The sequence below is a fragment of the Mesoplodon mirus genome (assembly GCF_964341445.2).
Source record: "Mesoplodon mirus genome assembly, chromosome: 2".
Classification (NCBI taxonomy): domain Eukaryota; kingdom Metazoa; phylum Chordata; class Mammalia; order Artiodactyla; family Ziphiidae; genus Mesoplodon; species Mesoplodon mirus.
The window spans coordinates 205,776,383-205,804,006 of record NC_138977.1 but is presented as its reverse complement, the minus strand read 5'-3'; the positions used below and the strand labels follow the sequence as shown (position 1 = coordinate 205,804,006).

Below are 27,624 nucleotides of genomic sequence, written 5' to 3'. Positions count from 1 at the left end.
AAGGAGATAAAGCCACCAGCACAGTATCTGGCACAATGATGATAATGGTGATGAAGGAAATGATGGTGGTGACAACTGGTACTTGCAAAGATATAGGCCCACAAGGCTGTTACCATTGTTAATTGCTCCAGAATAACTTACTGCATAAAATCCTCAAAAAGATACCTTTCCCTCCATTTCACTCCCACAAACCTTCAAGAGGACATTTGTGCTCTATGTGAAAGCTAGTTTTCAAAGTCAAAATCATGGCATTTCACATTATATGAAGATATGAAGAAAAGTATTTAAAAGAATCTAAGGAATAAAACTGCAGGGCAGCGGGGAGCTCACATTACCCAATGCAGTAAGTATAGCCTTGAACTTAATTTTCTAGAATTCTTGAAATATCAGTGATGGCAGCATAAAAGGCCAATTAATCAGATTGTTTGTCCTCTGTGTGTGAGTCCCTGTTGCCATCTACAGTTAAAAATGGGGCATGAAACACTGCCAAATAACTAATTCTAAAAACACTGTCCTGGAGACGATGGTGCTAAGAAAATATACTTGTTCAATGAGTACAGACAATGGAAATGTTACCTGAAGGAGCAGCTCTTTTTCAACCACCTCTTCTGTCTTGCTGATGAGACGCTTCTGCAGGGTATGAATTTTCTGTATCAGCTCAAAGGTACTGGGGTCACTGGCCTACTCAAGGGGAACAAAATAAAGCAGAGGAAATTATCAGTTTCAAAGCACTGAGGTCCCTATGTAAAATAATTATTGTTCTGTTAAAATCTATTGCAAAGATGTAGACCCAATACAGAAAGAATTAGAACCAAACAAATAAAAATAAAATGTACAACAGATGAGACAGTCATCAAAACAGACTGATGTTTGGCTCTAGTTAGCCGATAAATGGAAAGTGAGTATGTTTATTCCACCAGGGGAAATAATAACAGCAGCAGCAATAATGGTAGCTCCTGGGCCAGATACCTGGTTCTCTGCCGCCATCTGGACACTATGCTTAGTGTTTTTCATACATTATCAAATTTTAGTCACATGACAGCCCTACTAGACAGTATTATCTTCCTCTTTTACAGATAAGGCAACTGAGGCTCAGATGAGGTCATTTACCCACACTGATAAAGGTCAGAGCTGGATTCAAGCCCAGATATGCCTGGCTCCAAAGCCTGGGCTTCTTAATTACTATGCTCTGAGGTTTTCCCTACCATCATTTCTGTTTCCATAGGAATGAGACAGGGTTCCCTAATTCATTCGGTCTCAGGATTCTCATTTCGTAATTGTCAATAAGAAAATTCATTACAGCCTATTATGGGGAAAGTTTCTAGGATGTGGACATCTGCTAATAATTGGCAGCAGAACAGGACCATGGCATTTAGCTCTCAAACGGCATTATCAATCCGTAAGGCTCTGATGCGCCTTCAATAGCTATCTGTGTACAATTCAAACAAAATCCACAGTGATACATGGATAATTTGTCCTCTAGACGTTGAACCAAAGCTTTACTTTCAACTGTACTGACATTCTGAATTAATCTAGCAACTAAATATTTTCAACTACCTCCCAGAGTCTCTATTTTCTAATTTTTTTTAATAGACATTGACATGGAATTGGAAACTTTAAAGATCTGCTTGAAAACACATGGAATAAACTAATGTGACAGTAAATGAATTTAAAATTTTCAGTTCCTTAGAAAAAGTATAGATACATGTATATGTATAACTGAATCACTTTGCTGTACACCTGAAACTAACACAACATTGTTAATCAACTGTACTCCAATTAAAAAAAAAAGTTGTGCAACAACCAAAGCTACCACAAAAATAAATTAATTAATTAAATTAAAATTTTCAGCTCCACTTCCCCAAACGCATCCATGTTATTGTTATTTAGTAAGCTACTCCACTCTTGGCATTTGAAGAGGAATAAATGAGGGTCCAAAAGAGGTGGGGGGAGATATTCCATTGACTATGACTTTGCTTAAGAAATACTAAGCAGTGCCAACCGGTATCCATATTTTGGAAGTAGATTTGGCACACATTCACTTGGCAAGACTGGATGTCGTTAAAACTCAGGCCTCATGTTTACATAACAATTTATAATGCATTATCCTTAATGCTTTCTTCATTTAAAGGAAAAAATGAAAATGGAAAACAAAAACCTACTTGGCTGTTTCTCCCCTTTGCCCTGCTCTTTCTTATATCACATACTTCTATTCTCCCAACACCCTAATTGTTCACTTAGTCAAAGCCCCTTCTGGCACCCACACTGCTGGGTACAACTAAAGGAGATGGGCATCTTTTTCTTGAATAAGCAGAGCTTGTCTGTTACTGTTATCTGCTGGTGGAAATGTTTATCAGGAGGTCATAAAATAAAATATGAGGTTTATTATCCATCACCTACCAATGGGACTTTGGCTGTGTTCCCAGATCCTAAAAGAAGGAGTTTGACTAACACAGTGTTAGTTCTTTGAAAAGAGGGCAAGTTTACAAAAGTCCTATTTTCTTTGGGAAATAAAAGGGTGCAAAGGCCAACTGAAAGATGGCGAAGACGCTGGTAGCCAGCGCAGCTGAAGGCAATTAACCATCCAAGACAAACAGGTAGCCGCAAAATAGCTGGTTGACCAAAAACTGCTTAAACAACAACAAATAATAATAATAATAACCAATGTCAATTGGTGAGGCCAGTTCACAGCTTTCACTGGGTCTTCTTTAGGCAGAAAGGATTTTGTCCAAGACTTTTAAAAACAAAACCCAAATCTGGAACAATCCAATTTACATTTGATCTAGCCTTGCATTTTAGGTGACAATGGCATAACATTAAATAAAACCATGCTTCTTATTGTGTCTTAGGTAAGAAGACAAGCAGGTTAGAAGGAGGTTTCGGGGTGGGAGGAAGGCTCTCCCGAATGTTACCTCGAGCTTTCTCCATCTGTGCACATTCATGGGTTTCTCCAGTTCCTCCTCCAGGGCTCGGCATCTTGTCCTCTCCTTCAGGAATTCCCTTTGTGTGTGAAAAAGCTCCTGCCTGAATAAGACAAACTTTCTTTTGCAAAGAAGTTCTCCACCCATTTGAAATCCTTTACATGCCCACTATATCTTACACAAAAAGCTGGGATTAGAGAGACTTCAGGACCACTGAGACTAGCCTCTTAATCTGCACAAGACACAGATGATATCAATTCTTGCAGAGTGCAAACTTCAGCTTTAGCTTTACAAAAAAAAAGTACCAGAGCTTCAGAATTATGATTCTGGATACCCAAGGAATTTTAGAAGTATATGGAAAGAAGAGGGAGGAGGTAAATTATGAGGATTTCAATATATTGTTCAATGTGTCTAAACGTCTCCTACAGTAGCAGAAGAAAACAAGCCACATTCCACCAGGAGGTATGGCATCTGAATGCAAGAGATTGAGGCTCAGGTGAGAACCTGACATCAATTAGGGCAGTGCATCACCACCCTGATGGCATACTGGAATCACCTGGGGAACTTTAACAACATACCTTTGCCTGGACCCAACCCCCAAAGGGATTCTGCTTTAATTGGTCTAGAATGCAGCTTGGGTTTCGTAGATTTTTTAAGTCCTGCTGGTAATTCTAATGTGCAGCCAGCATTGAAAAACACCAAATTAGGAGTGATCTTTTCTCTCATGTTCCGCAACTATACAGATGGCTGAAAAAGTCCCAAAGAACTAGCTCTGGCTCAAACATACTTCTAAAATCTGTAGGAATCTCTAGTTAATAGGTAATGTGCTACAGCCATCCACAGTACCCAGTGAGCTGGCTGCCACCCTACTGAAAGAGAAGCTCTGCTGGGAGGTGGAGAAGAGGCAAGCACTCGCATTGACACGGGCAAGAGGATATTATTATCTGTCCTCATCTGCTGCGTGTGCGCAGATTACTAATACTAAGCCATCTCTTTTACTTAATTGCTTCATTTAAACCAATAATACAACTTCCCCTCATTAGCAAGACAAACCATTAGAATTAACTGCATAATGTTCACTCAACAGGGAGCTCAAGCTGCTTGGAATTAAAACCATATTTTTAACACTACGATTTTCTAGAGTGGCATCAGCAGCGAAGGGCAAGAGTATTAGCTACTATTATTGATGGCTTCTTTTGTATCAGACTCTGTGCTAGGCATATTACGTTCCTTTCCGTGTTTAATTTTAACTGCAAGTCTTAAGCTCAGATAAGTGATTTGCCCAAGTCGCACAGCTTGTAGGTGACAAGTCTGAGATTGGAATTCATGCCTGCTTGCCTCCAATATTTTTATTGTCTTCCCATTATAAAGAAGGTTAAAATCTATTATCAACAAACCAGCAAAGTTGACTGAGAATGGGTAGAATTTGGTCCTTTGCGTATATAATAAAAATAACACATGGCTGGCAAGTTTAGCGATGGTCCTGGAGATCATTCAATAGCTACTTAGAATGAATCCATTTGTCTCCAAAATGTCAATGGTAGCATCTCTGTATAGTAAACTTATGAGAGATTTTCTAATCGCGTCTTCATAATTTTTCTGCGTGCCCCGTGTTTTCTACAATGAATCTGTACTACTTTCATCGTCTGAAATATGAGCAGCTCTTTAAAAGAAAAAAGAGTATTGATCTATCCTTGATGGTGGCAACTTCCCTTGCTATTCCTGAACATATTCACTGCATTTAAATATCAAAACTATCTAATTCAATTACTTTAAGAAGTAGATCCAAACTGTGTCCTTGTCCCAAGGTGGCCAAGGATACTGTTCATTTACAAGTCTGTGGAGAATAAGATAGCTACTGAGAAAACACCAGACCTATTATTTAGTTTCCTGCAATTGCCTATATAAAACATGCTGATGATGGGCTTCCCTGGTGGCGCAGTGGTTGAGAGTCTGCCTGCCAATGCAGGGGACACGGGTTCGTGCCCCGGTCCGGGAGGATCCCACATGCCACGGAGCGGCTGGGCCCATGAGCCATGGCCGCTGGGCCTGTGCGTCCGGAGCCTGTGCTCCGCAACGGGAGAGGCCACAACAGTGAGAGGTCCGCATTCCGCAAAAAAACAAAACAAAACAAAAAAAAATGGTGATGTTTTCCCAAAGGGAAAGTAGATCTTGTATAATGTAAGATTTAAAGCAAAGAGAAGGAGCGCTAAGCTGAAATGAAAGCTGCAGAAGATAAATCAAGAGTGAGATGTAAAATCTGGCCGCCTTCTAAGGAAACACAGTTTTCAAACAGTGTAAAATTAAATTTTTCCCCTCTTTTCATTCTGCATGTAATTCCAAGAAAAAGACGTGCAGACGTTACCAGGATTCAATTTAAATATTGATGCTCCATTTCTTGCATACTGCCTTATTAAAGAAATTCTAAAGAGCTCATTGGGGGAATTTTTTTCTGAGTTGTAACTAGTTTGTGATTATGATTTGACTTGAAATTTCTTTTTCTAAATCCAGAATAAAGTTTTCAAAAAATCCTTTTGCACTTGCTTATGTTCCCCTGAAAGGAAACCAGTTCATTTTTTGTGACATAGAATGGGCACGATATAGATTCTGGATTATGGAAAAGTTGTTCTCATTATCTGCTAATCATTTCAACATTAAAAAAAAATATTTTATGCAACTTGATAAAGACCTTCAATGACCAACAGGAGGAACACAAGGTCATTTCAGGAGCTCCCCACAGAGTGCTGTGCTCACCTCCCAGGGGGTCTTCTATTACCTGAGTTCGTCAATATTAGCCACACTCCTGGCAAGAATCCCCTTTTCCCAGCGAAGCTTCTTGATCTCAAGTTTGAGGATTCTCACATCCTCCAACCTCTGGTTGTACTGGCTCTCGCCTTTATTCAGCACGGACTGCTGGATCTTGATCTTCTCGTAGAGCAAAGCCAACTCATTATTGCGCCGGACTAGCTGTGACCCAAGGATATCTCTCTCGCTGATGACCTAGAAAGGTAAGGAAGGGCATGGCCACCAGGGGACAAAAAGACCCATGTTTCATCATGGCAGCAGTATTCAGTCTGTCAATGAACACCCATCCAATGGCCACATGTGCTAGGCACCCAGTGGGTGAGGCCCTGGAAATAGCCTGCTAGACAACCAACACTGGACTCCTCCCATGAGAGTTGGCAACCTTGTTGGAAACAGTACAACAAATAATCTATAATAATAATAATACAATAATCCTTGGCCCATGCGTGTTTGCTTGGTTGGTTTTCTCCAACACATTATAAGTGTTTCAATTTGAATGCCTTTAGGGTGAGCTAACTCTTGCCAAGTTCTACTGTTCCTTACTGTCTTGCATTAGCCAATGTCTCTTTTTTTTAACCTGCCAGATCTCTGAAAGCATTTAAGTTTCTAACCCACAAATTATGTAATTATTCATTGTAATTATACACGAGCAATTATATTATGCTGGAATGTAAGCTCCCTGAGGACAGGGACCTTATTTTCTTGTTGGTCAGTGTATTCCCCAGAGCCTAGAGGAGTGGCTGACACATAGTAAGTGCTCATAAATAGGAGCTGAATAAATCAATGAATATTTCATAATTAATCAACAGAAGGTGGGCCTCTGGGGCTGTTCTTCTGATAGACTGAAGGGAAGAGCTTAGAAAAGAATGAGGCTTTGTGAAGAGTTGCATCAAACAGTTGTGTCTGCTGATAAGGTCTGCAGGTCTGGTGAGGAGATGTTCTTACCTGGTCTAACTCCTTCTTCTGTCTCAGCCTCTCCCCATCAGCCTCGGCAATGATTCGCAGGAGTTTTTTCTCTTCGGCTTCCTGCTTTTCAATGAAGTGTTTGGTCTCCAGCGCTTGTTGTCTCAGCTTCTGCAGCTCAGCCTGACAAAGAGTGAAAGACCAATATCGCTCTGTAACAGCACAAACCAGGACGGCAGGGCCCAGATTTAGATGGACAGTGTGCTTCTTATACTTCCCTGTGATGTTTCATTTAGCATGGTTTAATCATCCTCACAAGCAAAGCAAGCTTCACACACACACACACACACACACACACACACACAGCCTGTAAAGAAACAACAGTGCACATTAAGGTGATCATGTGTTATTCTATGAGTTGTGCCCTTGAGGGATTTCCATCATTTTACTATATAAGGATAGCAGGGACTTCATTGGTATTCAGCAGCAGTTCTCCTACCAGCTAAACATGGGGACAATTCACAAATAGCGCAGAGGAGGATGTGGGGAGCAGCATGATGGGGGGTTGGGTGAGGGCAGCTCTGTATGTACCAGCTCCTATAACGGTCCTAACACCACCAGCAATCAACTGCAGAGATAAAGCCTGTTACAAGCAACACTTAAATTAATAAAGAGAGCAACCAAGGGTCTCTCATATAAAACATCTTGATGGAACAGAAGAGATGTTACAGTATAAAAAGATATATAGATCCTACTCTTAAGATGATGACAATCTACATGAGAAGATAAGATATATAAGTATTATGCAAATATTAACAAGTCCAGGCAATAATGTTCCAGGATCTTTATTACCACACAGACAGTGAATTGATGCTACAGGAGGTCAGAGGACTGCAGTTGTTAGCAAGTCTTCCCGGGAGAACTCAGATCTTGAGGCTCCTGAGGCTACATGGAAATCCTAAGAGTGATGGAGAAAGCAGGCTATGAACTGGTAATTTTCAGAAGGAAAATTCCTCTCATCAAAGGACACATTTGCTTCAATTCCACAAGTATCTTTGTGGCTTACAATATCCCTGGCATGATATTAGGTATTTTGCCTCGGTACTCTTATTCCCATTTCACAAATGCAATTACAGAGACAAAGAAAAGCAAATCAACTTGACCAAGGTCACGCAGCTAATAAGTAGCAGAGTTGAAATTCCATCCTAGATCTTTTGATTCCAAAGCTTTTGCCCCCTTTGCTATCACCACACAATAGTTCCAAGTCAAATACAGAAAATGAGGAAGACGTGAGGGATTCACCACCCATCGAAGATGACAAATGTAACCAACTACACTACGGTGTGGAAATGCTCTCTACTGTGTGAAGAAGGACATGGGAGAACAGGAAAGAGTTCCTATTTCTTCCTGGGGTTTAGAGGGAAAAAGCAGTCAGGGCTTTGGCAGTTGACAGTTATTTCTAAAATGGAGAGTTATGTGCTGGGGAGAGAGCAGTCAATGGTCAGGCTTGTGTGAACAAAGGCATGCAAACTATAAAGTACCTGGTGTGTTGACCAGACAGCAGAGCATCCAATGTGGCTGAGTTAGAGTATTAGGTAGGGAATAGCAGGAGGTAAGGCTGGTGAAACAGCTGAGCCAACCTGAGAAGGGCCCTGTATGCCATGTACTGTGGACAGCATGCAATGGGGAGCCATAAAGTTAATCATATTAAAGGAAAGAAGAATAAGTCTTCGAGAGCTTCCAAGCCCATACAGGAAGGACAGGTGGTATCAAAACCAGGTCAACACAAGAAGGAAAAATGCAGGAAGAATTCTGCTTTCACCCATGCCTGAAATCACAAGGGAAAGGACAAGACAACATTAAAGCTCCAACTATTTGGACTTCCCTGGTGGTCCAGTGGCTAAGACTCCATGCTCCCAATGCAAGGGATCTGGGCTCAATCCCTGGTCTGGGAACTAGGTCCCACATGCTGCAACTAAGAGTTTGCATGCTGCAGCTAAAAGATCCTGTGTGCCGCAACTAAGACCTGGCACAGCCTAATAAATAATTTTTTTAAAAAAAGCTCCAACTTTTCAATGGCCTGCAGGTCAACAAGTAAAAATGAAAAAGTAAGAATTTTCTCCTTCAAGAAAGTATTGGGTCCCCCAACTCCATCCACCCAGAAATGTCTGGGATGATAGAAAACCGAATATTTGCCAAGTGAGTGCCGGCGAACCAACCCAACTCTAGTTGCAGCCTGCCTCTAATCCATGAAGACCAAGAGTCATTAATTCCATAGCTCAAACTTATCCAAACAGTACAAGATACCATGCACCTAGCAAAAGACCTGTAATGTCACAAACTAAATGCAGCTAGCTACTATAAAACCCAGAGTTTCCTTTATGACATTTTGTTTGTTCATTCATGAAATATATTTTGGTCCAGGGGTAAGCAAAAGGAAATACTTAGTGAGAAAAGATCTGGTCTAGTATTTACCAATTTGGGGGATTGCCTGTTAGGAAAGAGAGTGAAGAACCAGCCTTTCTACTTCTATAATCATTTAAGGTGACAGCAAAGACAGCAATAAAATACCCGTTTGGCTCATGCTTTCTTTAATAAAACTTTTATTTTCCCAGATGTGTGACATTCACTTCCCTGTTCCTAAGTGCCAAGAGCTGATCAGAATCCATCAGCAGAACAAAATGAATTGGCTGTTATATTAAAATGCAATCAATGGTGTGTAAAAGTATCTGTCTGAAATGTAAAACCATTCATGTGTTTGGCATTGCTGGGTGTTTTTTTTCATAATATATCAAAATTCTGAGTGGTCTCCTTATGTCATAAATTTATGGGCTGTAAACAAGATGTGCCATTAGACGTTGGCAGCAAATGTTAACATCAACAAAATACCTTAGGTCTAATGCATTTAGCAGCTGTAAATCTGAGCTGTCTCGTCCAGGAAAGATGGTAACAACTACTGTGCACCGAAAAGCTCATCAAGTAATGTTCTAGGTGGGACCCAAGGTGTGAAGTTGTAATACAATGGCAGGACACACTCTTCAGTCACTGCCTCTACAATTTTACAGTTTTGTGACAGGTGTTTACAGAATATATATCATCCAATCTTGCTGCAGGCATAAGTCATATCTCAAGAATCATACTTGAGGGAGTTTCACCCATTCATACAGGATCCCAACATTCACTGGGTTTCACAGAAACCATCTGTTGATTTCTAGCATAACAAATAGGACCACCTAAAATCTTCTAGCCATGAGAATAATTAGGCTTTCTCTCTGTCTCCCCCACTCGCCTCTGACAGTTCCTATCCATGTCACTCTAGAGAGTCGACTAAGTACAAGGATATGGTGCCCTGAAGCCAGTTGCTAATGTGATGCTGAGCTCTGGACATAGAGAGTTTGCTGCTGAATTATTCACCAAGAATCAAAGTGCTGTCAGATTGACATGGGATGATTGGGAGGTGACAAACAGAATCGAGAGCTTGTTAGGACTGGAAGGCAGACACTCCACATGAGACAGCCCCTTTAGTGCTGATGAAACAAGACAGGGACACAATGGGCAGATGAACGCAGATGCAGCAACATCTACAAAGATCTACTGACATTCTGTCATAACCATCATGTGCTGACAATGTCTAGAATCCTGAGGAGTCAGTAGAGCCTGGGAGCAACTGAAAAAGAAAAAGAAACATGGAAGAAGCAAGACTTTTCTTTTGAGGGGGATGAATGAGAATGGGGATGACCTATTATGGATGATTGTTTGTCTGTCGAGTTGGAGAAGTAGTAAATTGGGTTGTCCTGTCAAAAGGCATCTCACGGGCTACCAAACAGGCTAGGGCTTGCCCTTCCGGGAGGGATTATGTAACCACATAGCTTTGTAGAACTCATAATAATAAACTACATGCCTCTCATGGAGCAAAGTTACTAGAAAATCTGCCCTCCCCTCCAGGGTTTTGGTTTGCGAACCTCAGATGCATGAAATCCAGGGACCTCTGTAAACGTGATTCATCTTTGAGGCCAAAAAAGTCAAGAGGCTAAATGAAATTCAACATTCAAGCTGTCACATTTTTCTAAAGAATATCAAATGGTCTTAATGATAGGCCAAAATTATCCAGTCAAAGCACCATTGCAAGTTCCCCTTGGATAACCTCAAATAATAAAACAAGGAGGCAGCCTTTTTCTGTTTCTAATTCTTGCCTTAATGGGAAAACCTGAGGAAAAGGCATCCTAGTTTCACAGTAAGTCCAAAGCAACCATCTTCCTATAATAGATGACCCAAAGCTATCCAGACCTAGGATTCCTCGTTTAGAGCAGACTCTCTAGAGCAGAAGCCCTTTAATCATCTCTCTTATTCACCAGCTGCCAACTCTGCCAGCCCAGGACCAAAAAACAGGACCCTATTATCCTTTATTTTATTACGATGCTTCTTTGGAGCTATGTGTGTAGATGTCTAATGATGCAGGGTATAATTGAAACCAATATTAACCAAAGTCAAACTAAGGAATCAGGAGTAATTGCTTTTTTGCATAGGACATTACTTATTCTAAAGCAGGATTTTGTCTACCTTGGACCCCATTATGCAGCAATAGTTAATCTTTTGAAAAGAGCATTACTTGGGAAAGTAAGAGATGAGGATCAATGGCATCCTCTGAAAGGAAGAGATGATGTACCAAGTCAAGTTACACTGAAGCCTTGCTAACGTGGGTCCATGAGGCCCGTGGGTGAAGCAACGTTTACAATAAGATTCTTCTGATTCAGCCCATAATAAATAAACCCCATCCCACTACAGACTCCAGGGTGGTATAGCAACATACTATCTTCTATAAAAACTGTTTTCAAACAAGGAGAATAAGGACAAAGACACAGGATATTTTCAAATTTTAGAAAATATATTTATGTTTTTTTATATGTAAATAAACTTTAGTACAGAATTTTCTGTTTTTTTCTGCCATGAGCTAGAGTGGGGAGATGACAGTTTTAGGTAAATAAATCAATTATCATATCTCTGTTGTAAAGGCACTTCTGTTACATTTTAATCTTTCTCAAATCTCATGTATCTTAATTTAATGTAGTAGTTCTGTTTCCATGAAGACCTATCATTAAGTTGACAAAACCTATTATTAAACTGAGAGTGCATAGGTCAATCTATGGCATCATGGAATCAAGGAAATTTGGCATTAAACCTCTCCAGCACGAGATACACGTTTTCAAGATAGGAACTATCTCTGAAGTTAATTATATGCAGAAACCAAGGTAACCAGTCTCATTGTTTGTAGAAAGTTCCTGCAACTGGCTCATACACATACGCAAAAAATAAAAGTGGCATCATTCTCTTAGAAGTTCCTTTTTTAATCCTTTGGTCAAATGGATTAGAAGGGAAATCTACTGGATTGGATAGGAAAAGGAAAATACATAAGGTTTGGTGAATGTGTACAGTAAAACATTTAGTTCAGGGCTTCCCTGGTGGCACAGTGGTTAAGAGTCCGCCTGCCAATGCAGGGGACATGGGTTCGTGCCCCGGTCCGGGAAGATCCCACATGCTGCGGAGTGGCTGGGCCCGTGAGCCATGGCCGTTGAGCCTGCGCGTCCGGAGCCTGTGCTCCGCAATGGGAGAGGCCACAACAGTGAGAGGCCCACATACCGCAAAAAAAAAAAAAAAAAAAAACATTTAGTTCAAGGATCTGATATGGTATAATTATTTGGCATGTATTTTGGGGAAGAGTCTTTATATTATATTAGTAGACATAGAATGTTCTAAATTAGTAGATTTAAAAGGATGTATCTTAGTAATATGTGTGAAGACAAAGGTGATTCCCTAGAGGAGTGGCTGCAAAGTTCTTAGATTCACAGAAGTAAGGTGAACAATGAACCTAGTTGAGGGCAAATCAAGTGAGGACAAAGCTTGACACCTGGTAGTTAATGATGTTGAAGGCAGCAAAGGCACATGCACATGAAGTCAACAAGGATTAGGACAGAGGGACAAAGGGTCCTGCCAGCATTGCCTTAGAGAAGCCCCAGGGAGGAGTTTGGGAGGGTTGAGTACAGGCAAAGTGTTGGACTCGGGTTGTACATGCAAAGAGATTGTGGTCAGCCTGAAAGTTCCAGGACTTCCTGGGACCTGCTAAGTTCTCTTGCACTGATGCCACGACAGCCATCACAGGTAAACTAGGTGCTCTGCATCTCCACCGGCCCCTCCCCCTTCTACCTGAGAGCACTCCTCGTAGGGCAGACTGACCTGGAGGTGGTGGAGGTCATCCTCCAGGTGCTTTGGTTGCTCTTCCTGCCCCCTTACTCCCCTCCATGAGCACGGAGCCTGGCCCCAATAGGTCTAATAGATTGACTATTGGTTCACTGCTTTTATTATAAGGTCTGTACCTTCAACGTTTCCTTCTCCTTTTCTATGTGCTGCTGTTCCAGATGTAGCTTCACAAGTGCTGACTCCTTGGCTGAGATTCCTTCTTTCAATTGATCTACCTGATGAGTCATAATCTTTAATTTTCTATTCATTTCCGTTATTTCATCCTAACAGAATAAAAGGAGAAATGTTTGAAAGTGAATTAAATAGACATCACCATGCCTATGGAAGTTCAAAACACATTCAAGAGCTTTTAAGGGAGACTCACTCAAAACAATGGTCTCAACTGGGCTATTCCTTTGTATCTTGTGCCCGTCAACCTCACAGTACGTTATAGCATTAACTCTCCAAATATTCTCATGAGATAAAGTATACATAATGAATATGTCATACACACACACACATACACACACACACACTTACTTTATTCTTCACTGTACAAGAGAGGAATTGGAATCACAACAAGCATTTTTAACTAAAAGATTACAAAGCAAAGCTCTGCAATTAAATGACAAGTGTATACTGCTCCCCTCTGAGTCATGGTAGCTATTAGCAGTTTTAAAAATTAGAAAGAGGAGAATGGCAATTCTACATAATAATTAAAACCAGGACCATGATCTTCACATCCAATCAAGTTTTGTTATTTCCATTTCAAACAATCTGACAGTTCTGCATAAACTGATCTTCTCTTTCAGGTGAATTCCACGATATTTCTTTCTGGATCTATTTTAAATCCTGCCATTAGGATAACAGAAACTGCTTTAAACCCAGGATGGGGAGGAATCAAAATGTAAAGACATAAATATATTCTTTACCTGAGCTTCAACCAGATTTTTGCTATACAGATTCCTGTCTGAACTCACAGCTTCATACAGGTTCTGTTGTTGTTTTAATTTAGTCTCTGATTCAGCGATTTTTTTCCTGTAGTCAAAAATCTGCATTTCACGGACTTTTATGTCTTCCATGTTCATGAGGACCTGGAGGAGAAAGAAGTAATTAAAGATGGTTGAATAGCCCATCTGTGGTTATCGGTTCAGGACAAACAGAGATTTTTTTATCGAAGGGTAGCTCGTAGAAATGCCAGCAATCAGAAAATGTGACTGTGGCTATAATTACTGCAGTACAACACAGACATTCAGCCCAGCTGATGAGGGGCAAACATATACTTTATCTATGCCAGAGTTCTGCTCAAGCATGAAGGCTTAGCACAGCTATTCTGTGATCACAAGAGGGAAAAGAAAGTAAAGAAATTCTTTCAATTCTGAAAACCTCTCTTGACCACCCCACCCACCAAAAAAGGAAAGAAAAAAAAAGAAGCACAGGCTTAAACAGATCTTAACACAAAGCACTAGGAAGGATAAGAGATAACTTAGCTGTTTGGCCATACTCATGGCTTTATAAGGTTGACCATGAGAAAGAAAAGTGGCCTTTGGACATTGATAGCAATCATAACACTGTCTTGCCAATGTCAAACTCACTCCATCAGGGAAACCCAAAGGACTTCATAAAAATATGTGTTCTACTGTGCATAAAACACTTCTAGGCAAGATGAGATGCAAGAATTACTGCCTCAGGACGTCCCTGGTGGCACAGTGGTTCAGAATCCACCTGCCAATGCAGGGGACACGGGTTCAATCCCTGGTCCAGGAAGATCCCACATGCCACAGAGCAACTAAGCCCATGCACCACAACTACTGAGCAAGAGTGCCACAACTACTGAAGCCCACGTGCCTAGAGCCTGTGCTCTGCAACAAGAGAAGCCACCGCAGTGAGAAGCCCATGCACCACAACGAAGAGTAGCCCCTGCCTATCGCAACTAGAGAAAGCCCACGTGCAGCAATGAAGACCCAACACAGCCAAAAATTAAAAAAAAAAAGAATAACTGCCTCCTTTTTGCAAGTATGAAAAACTGAGGCCTGAAATTCTACCATGAGCCTATACCTCTCAACAAGCAATCCATACAGGTAATCATGACTCTCAGCTGCAATGGCCACAGAAATTGATTTTCTAAGGACAAACTTCTTCAAAAATTCTTTAAGAAAAAAAAATTTAGCAAGGAAGACATTAAATCAATGGAGCTTATGATCTAACAACAGAACACACAGGAGAAAATTCTTAAGAATATTTCACTGCATTTCAGTGGAGTTCTCTTAATTAATGATTACAGTTGAAAGAAATAAAGAGAGCAATATGACAGAGAAGGAAAGAAGGGTTTCCTCTAAAGAAGAGGCACTTTACCTAGAACCTAAAGGTCAAAAAGCACTTAGGCCTTTTGCCATGCCGATACTGTGAATCAGGTGTGGACTATCTGTGAGCATTATGTTCCCAAACCACTGCACTAGGGAATTCTTTTACTCCACTTGTGGAGTTAGTATTCCAGAAAATATACTTCAAGAAACCCTCTTCTAATGTTTTCCCATCAGAGTTAATGATGACTGGTGTTTAATATATTTTCCTTTATATCTTTAAATAAACACCTTTCAAAGTTTTCTTAGGCTTATATTTAAGGAGGGATGGGATTAAATTTTAGTAAATGTCTTTTTAGCATATATTATTTTGTACTACATTACTGGGTCTACTGATTTGATATACTTAGTAATAAATATTTCCTTTTACAAGTATTTTAATTTTATTTCTTTATACATAGTCCCATGTGCCACAGTTCTAAATAAATGCATAAATGGAAAATATACCTTTATTTTCTTTTCCTTATTTACTTGGACCTTCCTTCTCCCTTCAACCCACATCAATCCCTCACTGATACATAAAGTAACCAGGTTAATAATCTACTATGTGTTCTTCCAAATTTTCTTTGAATTCTGCATATTCTATTTAGGTCTACTAATGTCATCATTATAACATCATCATAACAATAGCTAATATTTCTCAGGTACTTTCTATATACCAAGAATTTTACATGTATTAACTCATTTAATCTTCACAAAAATCCTATGAGATGAGCATTATCATCACCCCACTTTCACAAACAAGGAAACTGAACTCAAAAGAAGTAATATAGTTCACAGCTGTTCACCTAGTGAATACACAGATACAGGGATTTGTTTGTTTTCCTTTTGCTTTTTGAGTTTGGTCTTTATTTTTTAGCAAAATGGGATCCTCTTATATACCTTTATGCACCTTGGTTTTTATCACTTAATAATTCTTTGTGGAAATCAGGTGGATTAGCTCCAATTCATTCTCTTTAAAGGGGACATAATGCCCTACAGTGTGGATGAACCATCATAGACTCAGCTCCTCCCCTCTGATGGGCATTCACTTGGTTTCCACTTTTTTGCTACTCTGAGCCATGCTGCAATAAATATTTTATACATGTGTCCCTATGCACTTGTTCTTTTTTTTTTTTTTTTTTTTTTTTTTTACGGTACGCGGGCCTCTCACTGTTGTGGCCTTTCCCGTTGTGGAGCACAGGCTCCGGATGTGCAGGCCCAGTGGCCATAGCTCACGGGCCCAGCCGCTCCGAGGCATGTGGGATCCTCCCGGACCGGGGCACGAACCCGTGTGCCCTGCATCGGCAGGCGGACTCTCAACCACTGTGCCACCAGGGAAGCCCCTGCACTTGTTCTTTTACTTCTATTGAGATGGATTCCCAGGAGTGGAATATCTGGCTCAAAATACATATATATTTTTAACTTTAATAGATATTGCTAGATTGCTTTCCAAAATGGCTATAACACTTGACATTTCCACACCGCCAGCAATAGTTTTCTTAATAGAAAACTATCCTTGCAGTTGCAGGATAAACCCTCTTTGGTCATACCGGATGATTCTTTTAATGTACTGTTGAATTTGGTTTGCTAGAATTTAGGATGCTGCATACCTATTCTTAAGTGACCTAAGTCTATTAGCTTTCTTTCTGTTTCTATTTCAATATCAAGATTTCTGCTAGTTTCATGAAGTGAGCAGAGTACCCTTCTATTCACTCATTCATCCACTCACCTATTCATTCACTCACTGAACATGCATTGAGGACCCATCTATGACAGGCACTGTAAAAGCACTAGTGATGTAAAGAAGAATAAGATGCATTCCCTACCCTCAAGTTCACCTCTAGTGAGTGACTCCACCATAAAATGGATAATCAAGGAATGGATACAACCAATAATCTGAGATATGCATAGCGTGTTATGACAGAATTAAACACTGGGAGGTTAACAGGATGGTCATTCACATCTTATCTAAGAAGTTAATATTTGGTATTTACATAATTTGTGAGAACCACCTCTTCCTTCTTGTTTCTCAATCACCCCAGCCAAGGACTCACCCCAAGCTCTCTCCTCGGCCTGGAGTCTTTGTTCATTATCACAGCAGAAGGCAGGAGTTACGTCAGTATAGTAATGCCAATTAATATTACCCCAAAGAATATACAGTACATTTTTCAAAATTCACACACACACAAAAATTTATATAGCCTGAGAATTATCTGATTCTTAAAAGTTTGAAGGAACTCAATTCTAAAATAATTAGGTCCCCAGTGACAATGCTGGAGCTAATTCTCTCTCAGCCTTTTTGGTGGCTTCCATGGTTATTAATCTTTCTATGGTTTCTACTTCTCCTTGAGTCAAGCCTCGACGTGTGTACATATTTTTGAGAAAATTATCTATTTCAACCAATCTTTTAAATTTATGCAACCAGAGTTGTACAAAGTATTTTTATATGATTTTGCTGTTTTATTATTATTAATTGCTATCACTCACTTTGTGTGGAAAGAAAATGGCCCAAGGTAAGAATGTATACAGACTCTGTGATGAATGGCTTGCATCATTGGTTGGCGGGCTGGAAGGAACAAAATTAGAAAATCTGAGAAGAGGAGGTCTGGAGAAGAGGCACATGGATAGATCTGAAATGAAAAGAAATCCCACTCCTTCTTCCATCATTTTTTTTTGATCTGTACCTTTAGAATCCTTAAAAATGAGTAGCAGGTGGCTTTTTAAGGTACCACCACTAGCAACTAAAACGTATAAGTTAGGAACAAATGTGAAACCTAAATAAGGAATCCATTCCTGGATCTGTTACTTGTTTGATTTCTTAAAAGAAAGGGACTATCTCAGCCCAAAATTTAGCCTTTCTATGGACATGACCACCCTCGTTGGGGTCAGTGAAATGAATAGATGGAAAATACTTTGAAGAGCATCATCAGCATTCAGAATATCAAGCAGCACATCAGAGAAAAGAAAAAAATTGCTTGTTCAATCACTTTGAGAGATATTACAGCAAGAATAATCCTTCGCACAGACAGAATCATGCTCCAGAGAAAGGATGCAGACAAGGACATTTCTTTTTTGGGCACCCAGCTAGCAGGGTCCATCTTTCTGCAAACAACAATGCAGAGAATCAAACTTGCTTCCGGATTCTTGAAGCTGGGAGCAACAGGAACCCATCATGATACCAAGAAGATCAAGGGTATTTCATTTAAATGGCAACGAAAACTGTAAAAGTATTGAAACAAAGGGAAAAGACAATTCACAAAGCAATTCAGTTCTAAGTGTTGGGGCTCAATTTGTTTTGAAGGAAATCATTCAAACCAATGTCACATAGAGGTTCAAATCCTGAAAATTCATAAAATATGTGGAGTGTTAAATAGAGGCAAAACCCTTAATCAGCATAATGTCCCCAGTTTAAAAGGATATATCAGAGAATGTAGAATGCCAGCTATGGGGCTGGAGCTTAATTAATTGATTACACTTTAGATATCTCAAACCAACTCATGAGCTAATTCACAACCAAATATAGAAAGTTTTATTATAGCCGGAGGGTTGGAGATCCTAGCACGTGGAGGCCTGCTTCAGAGGCACCCCAAAAGTGCTTACAGTGCACTATCAGGGTACAATCTCAGTTTATAACCTACTACCTTTTCTTTTTCTGTTAAAACAACCTGCCAATAGAAACGAGTGAGATAAAAATCAATAACGCTTGCTGGAAATCTGCAGCCATAGTCAAAACATCATATGGACTAAGGCAGGATGAGAAAGTGGGTCATTGAATTTGGAATCCTCTAACTTGCATTTGATGAAATATCAGTAAAATAAACTTCTCAAATAAGTTTTTCTGACTTGATGTCAATGGTTTCAATGCTGACAACGCCTTTACCTCCATAATGAAACTGGAAAACTCACTCTCAAGAAAAAACAAAGAAAAAAAACTATATGCCCAGGCATGTGAAATTTTAAGTCTTCTCTGTTTTTCTTGCTTTCTTATTTTATCCTCTATCTCAAATTTAGAGAGGCATATCTATTTTTCTATCTGCTTTTAATAACGTGTTATGGTACAAAGTGAGGGATGTAATATCTGCCTCGGAGGGCTATTATGATGATATAAGTGAGAAAAATATATTTATGCCATCATAGAAGTACCAGGCATGTCATAATTTAATCATTTGATAAATGTTAATAGATTATCATGATAGGTTAACATTATGTGATATTGTATAATATTAGCACCTAACAAATCAATATGATTTTTTCTATGGATCAAATTCTGTTCTCCTGCAGGGAAATAATGATCTACAGTATACTTCTTTTATTATAACACGAAAAGGTTAAAATTTGTGTATGTCCCCTTGAAGGCTCTCTCCAGGGTTCTACCCTATTAAAGATGCTCTGTATAAAAAACTTCAAATTAATATTGAAGAAACAGAAGTTTCATTTTATGATGAAGTACATATTCAGTGAACAATATCTCTTTGATCAACTTTTGCTATCCTCACTTACTTCCAAGTCCTTGCAAGCACATTATTATTCATTTCTTGGAAACTCTGTCTAGAAGAGCTCTGCTTGACACTGTTATAGGCAAATAAATAGACAGCTAAGAAACTTGTAGGTAGGGATTCATTGTGAAAAACGCTTTTTGGCATATAAGCTGTCTGGGAGGTGATAGCCAGAAGAAAAAGGAGGGGTCCTAAAATGAGCCAAATGCATAATGTGCAAAATGTTCCCCGGATATAATAATTAACTGGAAATGATTTTACCTAGAATTTATAAAAGTCTAGAAAAGAAGTAAATATGGTGGACCACAACTTCTGATGCCATTCCTGGTGCCTCTCGATTTACCTGAATAATAAAATTTACAGTGCAGCAGAGGAAAAACCATGAAGATAAAAAGCGCTGCAACATTGTAGTAGATTGTTTTACGGTTCCGTGAATATTTGCTCCCAGCACCTCTTGCCCTTGCTGTTGAGGCTGGGCCTGGACATGTAACTTGCCATAGCCAGTGGGGTGTCAGAGAACATTTGGCACGTAGAGAATCGTGAAATGTGCTTGCATGGTTGGGTCTTCCTTTGCGTTCCTTCCTTCCTCCATGAGAATACCATGTATTCTGGAGGATGAAAAACATGTAGAGCAAATCTGGACCCAACCCACAGCCCAGGCCAAGCCCAGGCAAGCTCAGCTGACATCAGCTGACGCTAGTCAACTACAGATGTGTAACCAAGAAATAAGTGCTTGTTTTTGCATGCCAGTGAGATTTGGTGTTTATTTATTATGCAACGATATTGTGGCCCATGTTGACTGAGACAAACACATAAAGAAAGGGTTTGGGATTCTGAGCCATCCAATTCTGGCACAAAAAAAGGATCTTCTTTCTCATTTGCAAATGCCAAGTTAAATTAATAAAATGTAATGTAGGGCTTTCAGCATCTTAGATGTCACTTTTTTTTCTCTAAATGAAAAGAGCTAGAAAGCTAATGTTGACACTGTTTTTCCAGCCCAGAAGGAAGAGGACATCAGGCCAGAAGTCACTTACAGCTAAAATTGCCAAGGATAATTTAGATAGCATTGTCCATTATGGCAACCTATTTCAAATGAATTTAAAGGAAGGCAGACCCATAGTGATAAATAGATTACTGAAGAAGAATTTAATATAGATACCTAAAGTTAAATCTTTGACTAGTTGATTCAGATGTCTAATTATGCTTTCCATACACTCTTTCAAAATATATTTGAGTACCTACTTAGTGAATAAGTAACACGAAGAGCTCAAAATTGAAGGAGACTTGCCCTTAAGGAGCTTGTAAGTAGCATGAGGCAGACACAGAAATGCAAAGACGGTAATAACATCAGATTTCTTCAACTGCCAAAGACAGGAGCCAAGTAAAGATGGGTTAGAAAACATTTTTAATAAAGCTCCTTAGGAAACATAGGATTTTATTGGTCCCTGACTGAAAGGCAAAGTTTTTTTAATAGTTTTTCTTTTTTTTTCTTTTGGTCAAGATACTAAAGTAATACATATTCACTTCAGAAAATTTGAAAAATACAAAAAGCCCAGAAGAGGGAAATTAAAACAATCTGTATCCCTACCACTCAGAGATAAGTAGTATTCACATGGTGGTGTGTTACCTTCCACTCTTTTTCCTTTTAAAAAAAAAAAGGCAAGTAAGCTTCTGCTTTTTCTTCTTGCCTAATTCTCAGTACTTTTCTGCATCACTGTGGGTGAAACAATACACACACAACTTTCTCCCAGAGCAAGTCTCTATAAGATTCTCCTGTCACTGATTTTGCCTGACACATGCTCAATCCGCATGTACAGTTCTTTCTTCATTTCCAGAAAATATGTTCCATTACATCTTTGACTTGGGGCTCAGTTCCTCCATCAGAGACCAACAATCTGTAGATTGGTTTATATTCCCTGTCCTTCTTATCTCTTATCTTCTCTTCAATCATTATCTTTTCTTTCCACCTGCATTCTAAGAGAACTACTCAAGTTTGCACTCCACTTCACTGACTATTTTCCACATTAATTCTGTTCTTTACTAACTTCAATGTGGATTTTAAATCTGCCATTGCTTTCTTCTGTTTGGTTTGGGGTTTGTGTGTATTTTAGTCTCTTTACAACTGTTCCTTATTTTATCCATCACTGCCTTTCTGTTTCATCTCTGCTTTATCATAGAGGTAATGTCATCTTGGACTTATAACCCAGATGATAGTCCTCTGTCCTGTCAGGGTCACTCTGTTCTTAACCACAACAGAACATCTAGAATCTTCGTTCTGTGTGCTAGGAAGACCAACATACCACCTAGTATCTCCAAAAATTCTTAGAGGAATTATATTTCTCCTATTCATTGTGGCTTTGATTTCCTGTTTCCATAGAATTCCGGATTCTCAATTGGCACTTTTCTCTGGCACATACTGTCCCTTTTCTGGGACGTGTTACCTCACATCCCTCACCACCCCATCCCTGACCCCACAAAGCACAATCCAGCTACTGGGTTGATGCAGCAGACTGTCACCAAAGGTTTCAGATACAGAGCACAGTAAAGAACTTAAAACCAACCTTCGGACACCTCATTCTTAGCAATTCCTTGGTCATTCCTGCTCTGAGAACTGGTCATCTCTTCCAGAAGAGCCCAGCTTACTGCCTCGCTGTTGGTGTTGTCTGCTCTCCTCTCTCATCCTCTCCTATCTCCCCCCATTTCCTGCTCACCACCACCCCTCCCCTTCCCAACTGCAAGCAAATTCAAGGGACTGTGAGTTGAGGTCCAGGTAGATTTTCCTCAATTAACCTCCATTGGCTTTAAAGTTCTCATCCAGTCTCTTTTCTTCTATTTTAGCATCAGGCTTTATTTCGGCCTTAGTGTTTGAGACTGTTAAAACTTTTCATCTGTGTCTGCACCTTATTGACATTTAACAAGAAGTTGAAAATAGCTACATTCAAATGACACTTTGAACAAAAATTCTGGGCTGTTCATCAACAAATTTATTTATTTATTTACTTCCTTATTTATGAGATGTTTAATAGCATTTACTCTCTGCCAGAGATCATTCTAAATGCTTTATAGATATTACCTCATTTAATCCTCACCACCACCCCATGATATATGCCCCCAAGCCTTTTCCTCTGCACACAGATAAAAGTTAGGTCAAACCATATTAATAACTTTGCATTTTGTTTTTATCAGATTCATACTGTGACCATGTCCCCCATTTAAAAAATATTTTTCAAAAACATGATTTTAATGGTACATAGCAAATTTTCACAATTTATTTTGAAGAATATTCTTCTATAAAAATCTTTGCATTATGGTTTTTTTCATATATTCAGTTTTTACAGAAGAAATTGCTGGGTCAAAAGGATAAACTTGGAACAATTCACTTTAGAAGTAGATCAAAATATCAGTTTCACGACATCTTCCCCACCCCTGGTATTATTCCTCAACTCCCTATAAACAGAATGCACGAAAGGGAACTTTCTGTTTCTGGGAATGAGGTGTGTGTGTGTGTGTGTGTGTGTGTGTGTGTGTGATGGTAACGAAAGAAAGAAATATGGGAAGGTGTTAAAAAGACATATATGTTTTTAATAAGAAGTCCAGAGGTGACACAAGTTGCTGTAGCAACTGATATATGCTGTCAGGGGTCAAGTAAGAGAGAAAAATTATAGTCGATAAAGAACATTTTAAGAACTCATGCTTAAATTATTTAGGTAAGACATTATGTAACCTTGTGCAGTTAAACATCAGTAACTGTGAAAAACAGTTACCAGCAAAACTTGGTACCAGTATCTCTCCTTTACAATGAAACAGAGAGAAATATACAATCCTATGTTAAAATCAGTGGCAGTATTCTTTTTATCACTCATCATCTATCTATTTGTTCAACAAACACTTTTTCAGCACCTACTATTTACCAGCATGCTGGAAATGAAAAAAAGAATGAGATAAAGTCCTTGCTCCCAAGAACTCACTATAAAGTAGGGAAGACAAAGGTACAAATAATTACACTAGAAGATGATAAGTGCCATTCCAGAGACATCAACAAACCAATAAAGTAGGAAGTGACTAGTTCTGCCTAGGGAGTCAAAACAGGCTTGACCCCAGAGATGAGCATTTGAGCTGGCTATTGAATAAGAGCTTCCTATGCAGAGAAGGGAAGAAAGCCTTTTCCAGGGAGAACGAAGAGCTTAGACTCTGTTGCATAAGTCAGAATATACCAATGGCTGTGTATTGCATGGCTTACAGGTATGTACCAAAATACAGGTATGTACCACCCACAGGATGGCCAGGTGGGACCTGGGCAGCTAGCATCCCTGGGTTAGTCCCCTCCAGCCCTACACATTCTCATCTCTCTCATTCCCACATACTGTAGATATAGAATTTCTATGATGCTGTGATGCAAAGAATGTTAGGAAGCACTGCCCCAGGTTGCTGAGAGATGACAGAGGTTTGTAAGGCTAGGAGTAATAATAAGATCAAGTTGGAATTTTTAACAACTTGATGGCAGATAGGAGTGGAGAAAGACTGACTCTTGGGAAGGAGAAGTAGGAGGCTGCAACAGATTATACGTTCAGATATACTGGCTGTCTCACCAGGTAGGGCCCCTCCGTTAGTAGGATCACACTCCTGCCTGGGGATATCAGGCTTAATCATGTAACTTGCTTTGATCAATGAAATATGAGTGGACAGACCCTGTACCCTTCCCATGCCAGCAGAAGTTCTGAGAGCATATCAAAGGTCCACTATTACACTGTTTTCCCTCTGTAAGAGGCCAGCACATCCCAACAGAGTCAGTCTGAAATAAACAGGACGCAAAGCAGGCCTACAGCTGACTCTCAAAGACCAATAATGTGAGTAAAACATAGATTTCTGTTGCTATAAACCACTGAGACTTGAGGGTTATTTGTTACAACTTAATCTGACTGATACAGAGGCTAACAAGGCTAGCCAAGATAGAGAATATGAGTGCCTGAACTGACAGCTAGTCCTCTCAGAGTCAGTAAATCAATCAGTGGAGGTTCTTAAATGATAAAGTCGCAAGAGAAATATGCTGTTTTACAATGGCTCCCAATCAGGGGTACGAGGATCCCTGGGGGCCTTTTACAAGGAAGATATGTCCTGCCAGGGCTGGACTGATCATATGCATTTGTGCTCCTCCAAACTTACATTCTGCAAATATCTGCTCAGCATTTATTTACTCTAAATGGGAAGTAGCTGATTTCCTAGCAAAGCTTATTTCCCACTATCTTAAATCTGCATGTGAACCACAAACTGAAATCTGAATAATCCATCTTTGCAACAGTGTGTGGCAATCAGAAATGTGACAATCAGAAAGAGTGTGCCGGTGCTCGAACCACACCATGGAGGAGTGGCTTACCTTTTGGGTAAGGTCACTGGCTTCATTGATGTACCGATCTCGCTCCTTTTCCAGTTGAAAGATAATCTTTCTCTGCTTCTGAGCCTCTTCTTTATAGTTCTGGATTTCTTCCTCCAGATTTTTCTTGGCTTGTTCATGGAGCTTTACCAGGTCTATCTGTTTCTGGGTTGCACTGGCCGCCTTAAGCATATTCTAAAAATAAGGACAACACAGCAGCCCCATTACTCAAAATGTTTGGAGATTTTTGGTTAAATTTACTCCCTGTCTTAATACTAAAATAATTAGATGCATTGTTTGGGAGATGAATAAAAATAATCATATTTTTTACAGCTTATTTAGAGCTTGTTATGTTAATTTTGCACAGAGCACTATAGACATACATATAAATGCACTAAGAGACAACATCCCCAGAAAGTGGGCACTATATCGCTCCCATATTAGGGGTAGGAAACTGAGAATGAGAAGTTAAGCTACTTGCCTACAAGCTCATACAACAGTGGAGTTAGGATTTGAATCCAGAGCTAGCTGACCCCAAAGCCAACCTCTGTTCCAGCTCTTGCCTTTTTCTTGTGAAGTTAGAACAGCTGAACCTAATCATGTAACACAGGCTTTGACTACAAAATAAAATAAAACCAACTTATTAAAAATACAGATACCCAGAATTAACATACACTCCAACAATATCACTCAGAAGAATAGAAAACAGGTGTTCAAACAAAAACTTGTACGTGGGCTTCCCTGGTGGCGCAGTGGTTGAGAGTCCGCCTGCCGATGCAGGGGACACAGGTTCGTGCCCAGGTCCAGAAAGATCCCACATGCCACAGAGCAGCTGGGCCCGTGAGCCGTGGCCGCTGAGCCTGCGTGTCCGGAGCCTGTGCTCCGCAATGGGAGAGGCCACAACAGTGAGAGGCCCGTGTACCGCAAAAAAAAAAAAAAAAAAAAAAAAAAAACTTGTACGTGAATGTTCATAGTAGCACTATTCACAAAAGCCAAAAGGGGAAAATAACCCAAATGTCCATCAACTGATGACTAAATAAACAACTTGTGCTATATCCACACAGTGGAATATTATTCAGCCATAAAAAGGAATGAAGGGCTTCCCTGGTGGCACAATGGTTAAGAATCCACCTGCCAATGCAGGGGACACGGGTTTGAGCCCTGGTCCGGGAAGATCCCACATGCTGCGGAGCAACTAAGCCCGTGAGCCACAACTACTGAATCCCACGTGCTACGACTACTGAAGCCCGCACGCCTATAGCCCATGCTCTGCAACAAGAGAAGCCACCACAATGAGAAGCCCGCGCACCGCAATGAAGAGTAGCCCCTGCTCGCTGCAACTAGAGAAAGCCTGTGCCCAGCAACAAAGACCCAATGCAGCCAAAAATAAATAAATAAAAATTTAAAAAAAAAAAGGAATGAAGTATACAATACAACATGGTTGAAGCTTGAAAACATTATTCTGAGTGAAAGATGCCAGACATAAAAAGTCACATATTGTATGATTCCAGTTATATAAATATCCAGAATGGTCAAATCCACAGAAACAGAAAGCAGATTCATAATTTCCAAGGGTGGGAGGAGGGGAAAGTAGGGAGTGACCACCTCACAGGTACAGGGTTTCCTTTTGGGGTGATGGAAATGTTGTGGAACTAGACTCATGATGTTTACACAACATTGTGAATGTACTAAATGTCACTAATGGCTAATTTTGTTTTGTATGTATTTTACAACAGTAAAAAAGAATTAACCCGTTTTTTAAAAAAAAACACAGATGTCCCAACTCCAGAGATTCTGATTCAGTGGAGCTGTTATGCACCTAAATTTTTTTTAAAAAGCTGCTCTGGTGGTTTCTGATGCTATAATGGAAATGCCTTGGGTTGGCTGCCCAAGGAGCCAGGTTGTTCCTCTGGAACACAGTTAATAGAGTGCAACTCTGGCAGCCATGCTCATGACGGAGCAGAGCTTGTCTGCTTCTCTAGCCACAGCTGAATGGACCCAGTGACTTTTGAAATAGGGCCTCCAGATTTTTGTAACTCAGTAGAAGATGTAAACTTGGGAGCTGCTGGTGATAGCTTTTTTCTGCCACATGGACAGGGAAACAGAGAGAGACGATCTTCACTAAAAGACAGAAATGAAGCAAAATCTCAGCTGGAAGTCCAGGGGTGGAGGTAGAGAGCTTTCTGTGCATCCCAAGAGTGTTAGGCCAGGTTCCTATCTGTTCCTGAGGCCCAGCTGTATCCTTGGGTTCCATGAGGTACCTCATAATTCCTTCACAAATCTCTAACCAATACAGACCTTCAGCCAGGTCTGAAAACCACTGGCATAAACAGGTTAAAAAAAAAATGAACATTAAACCTTGGTCGGATGACAATGTAGAAAATGGAAAAGGTCAACTTTACCTTCAAGTATTGAATTAAACATTTGCTCTATGAAAGATAAAGCCACTTCAACATGACACTGAAAGAACCAAATATATTAACATTGCCGCCTGTCAAAACTATGTCACTCACTCACTCAGTGAAGGTGGCATTTCAAGTCAGTGGGCA

The 27,624-nt window shown here is 39.9% G+C and overlaps 1 protein-coding gene across 1 annotated transcript in view; it reads right to left on the bottom strand.

The window, feature by feature from the left end:
• CFAP58 (cilia and flagella associated protein 58) overlaps nt 1-27,624 on the bottom strand; it is a gene marked incomplete at its 5' end in the record, with an annotated part of 113,333 nt that overhangs the window by 69,627 nt on the left and 16,082 nt on the right. The window contains 7 exons of the mRNA XM_082643688.1: nt 577-681; nt 2,913-3,024; nt 5,698-5,921; nt 6,672-6,812; nt 13,001-13,147; nt 13,796-13,957; nt 25,079-25,270. Coding sequence (XP_082499814.1) covers nt 577-681; nt 2,913-3,024; nt 5,698-5,921; nt 6,672-6,812; nt 13,001-13,147; nt 13,796-13,957; nt 25,079-25,270 — 1,083 coding nt within the window. The remainder of the gene's footprint in view (nt 1-576; nt 682-2,912; nt 3,025-5,697; nt 5,922-6,671; nt 6,813-13,000; nt 13,148-13,795; nt 13,958-25,078; nt 25,271-27,624) is intronic.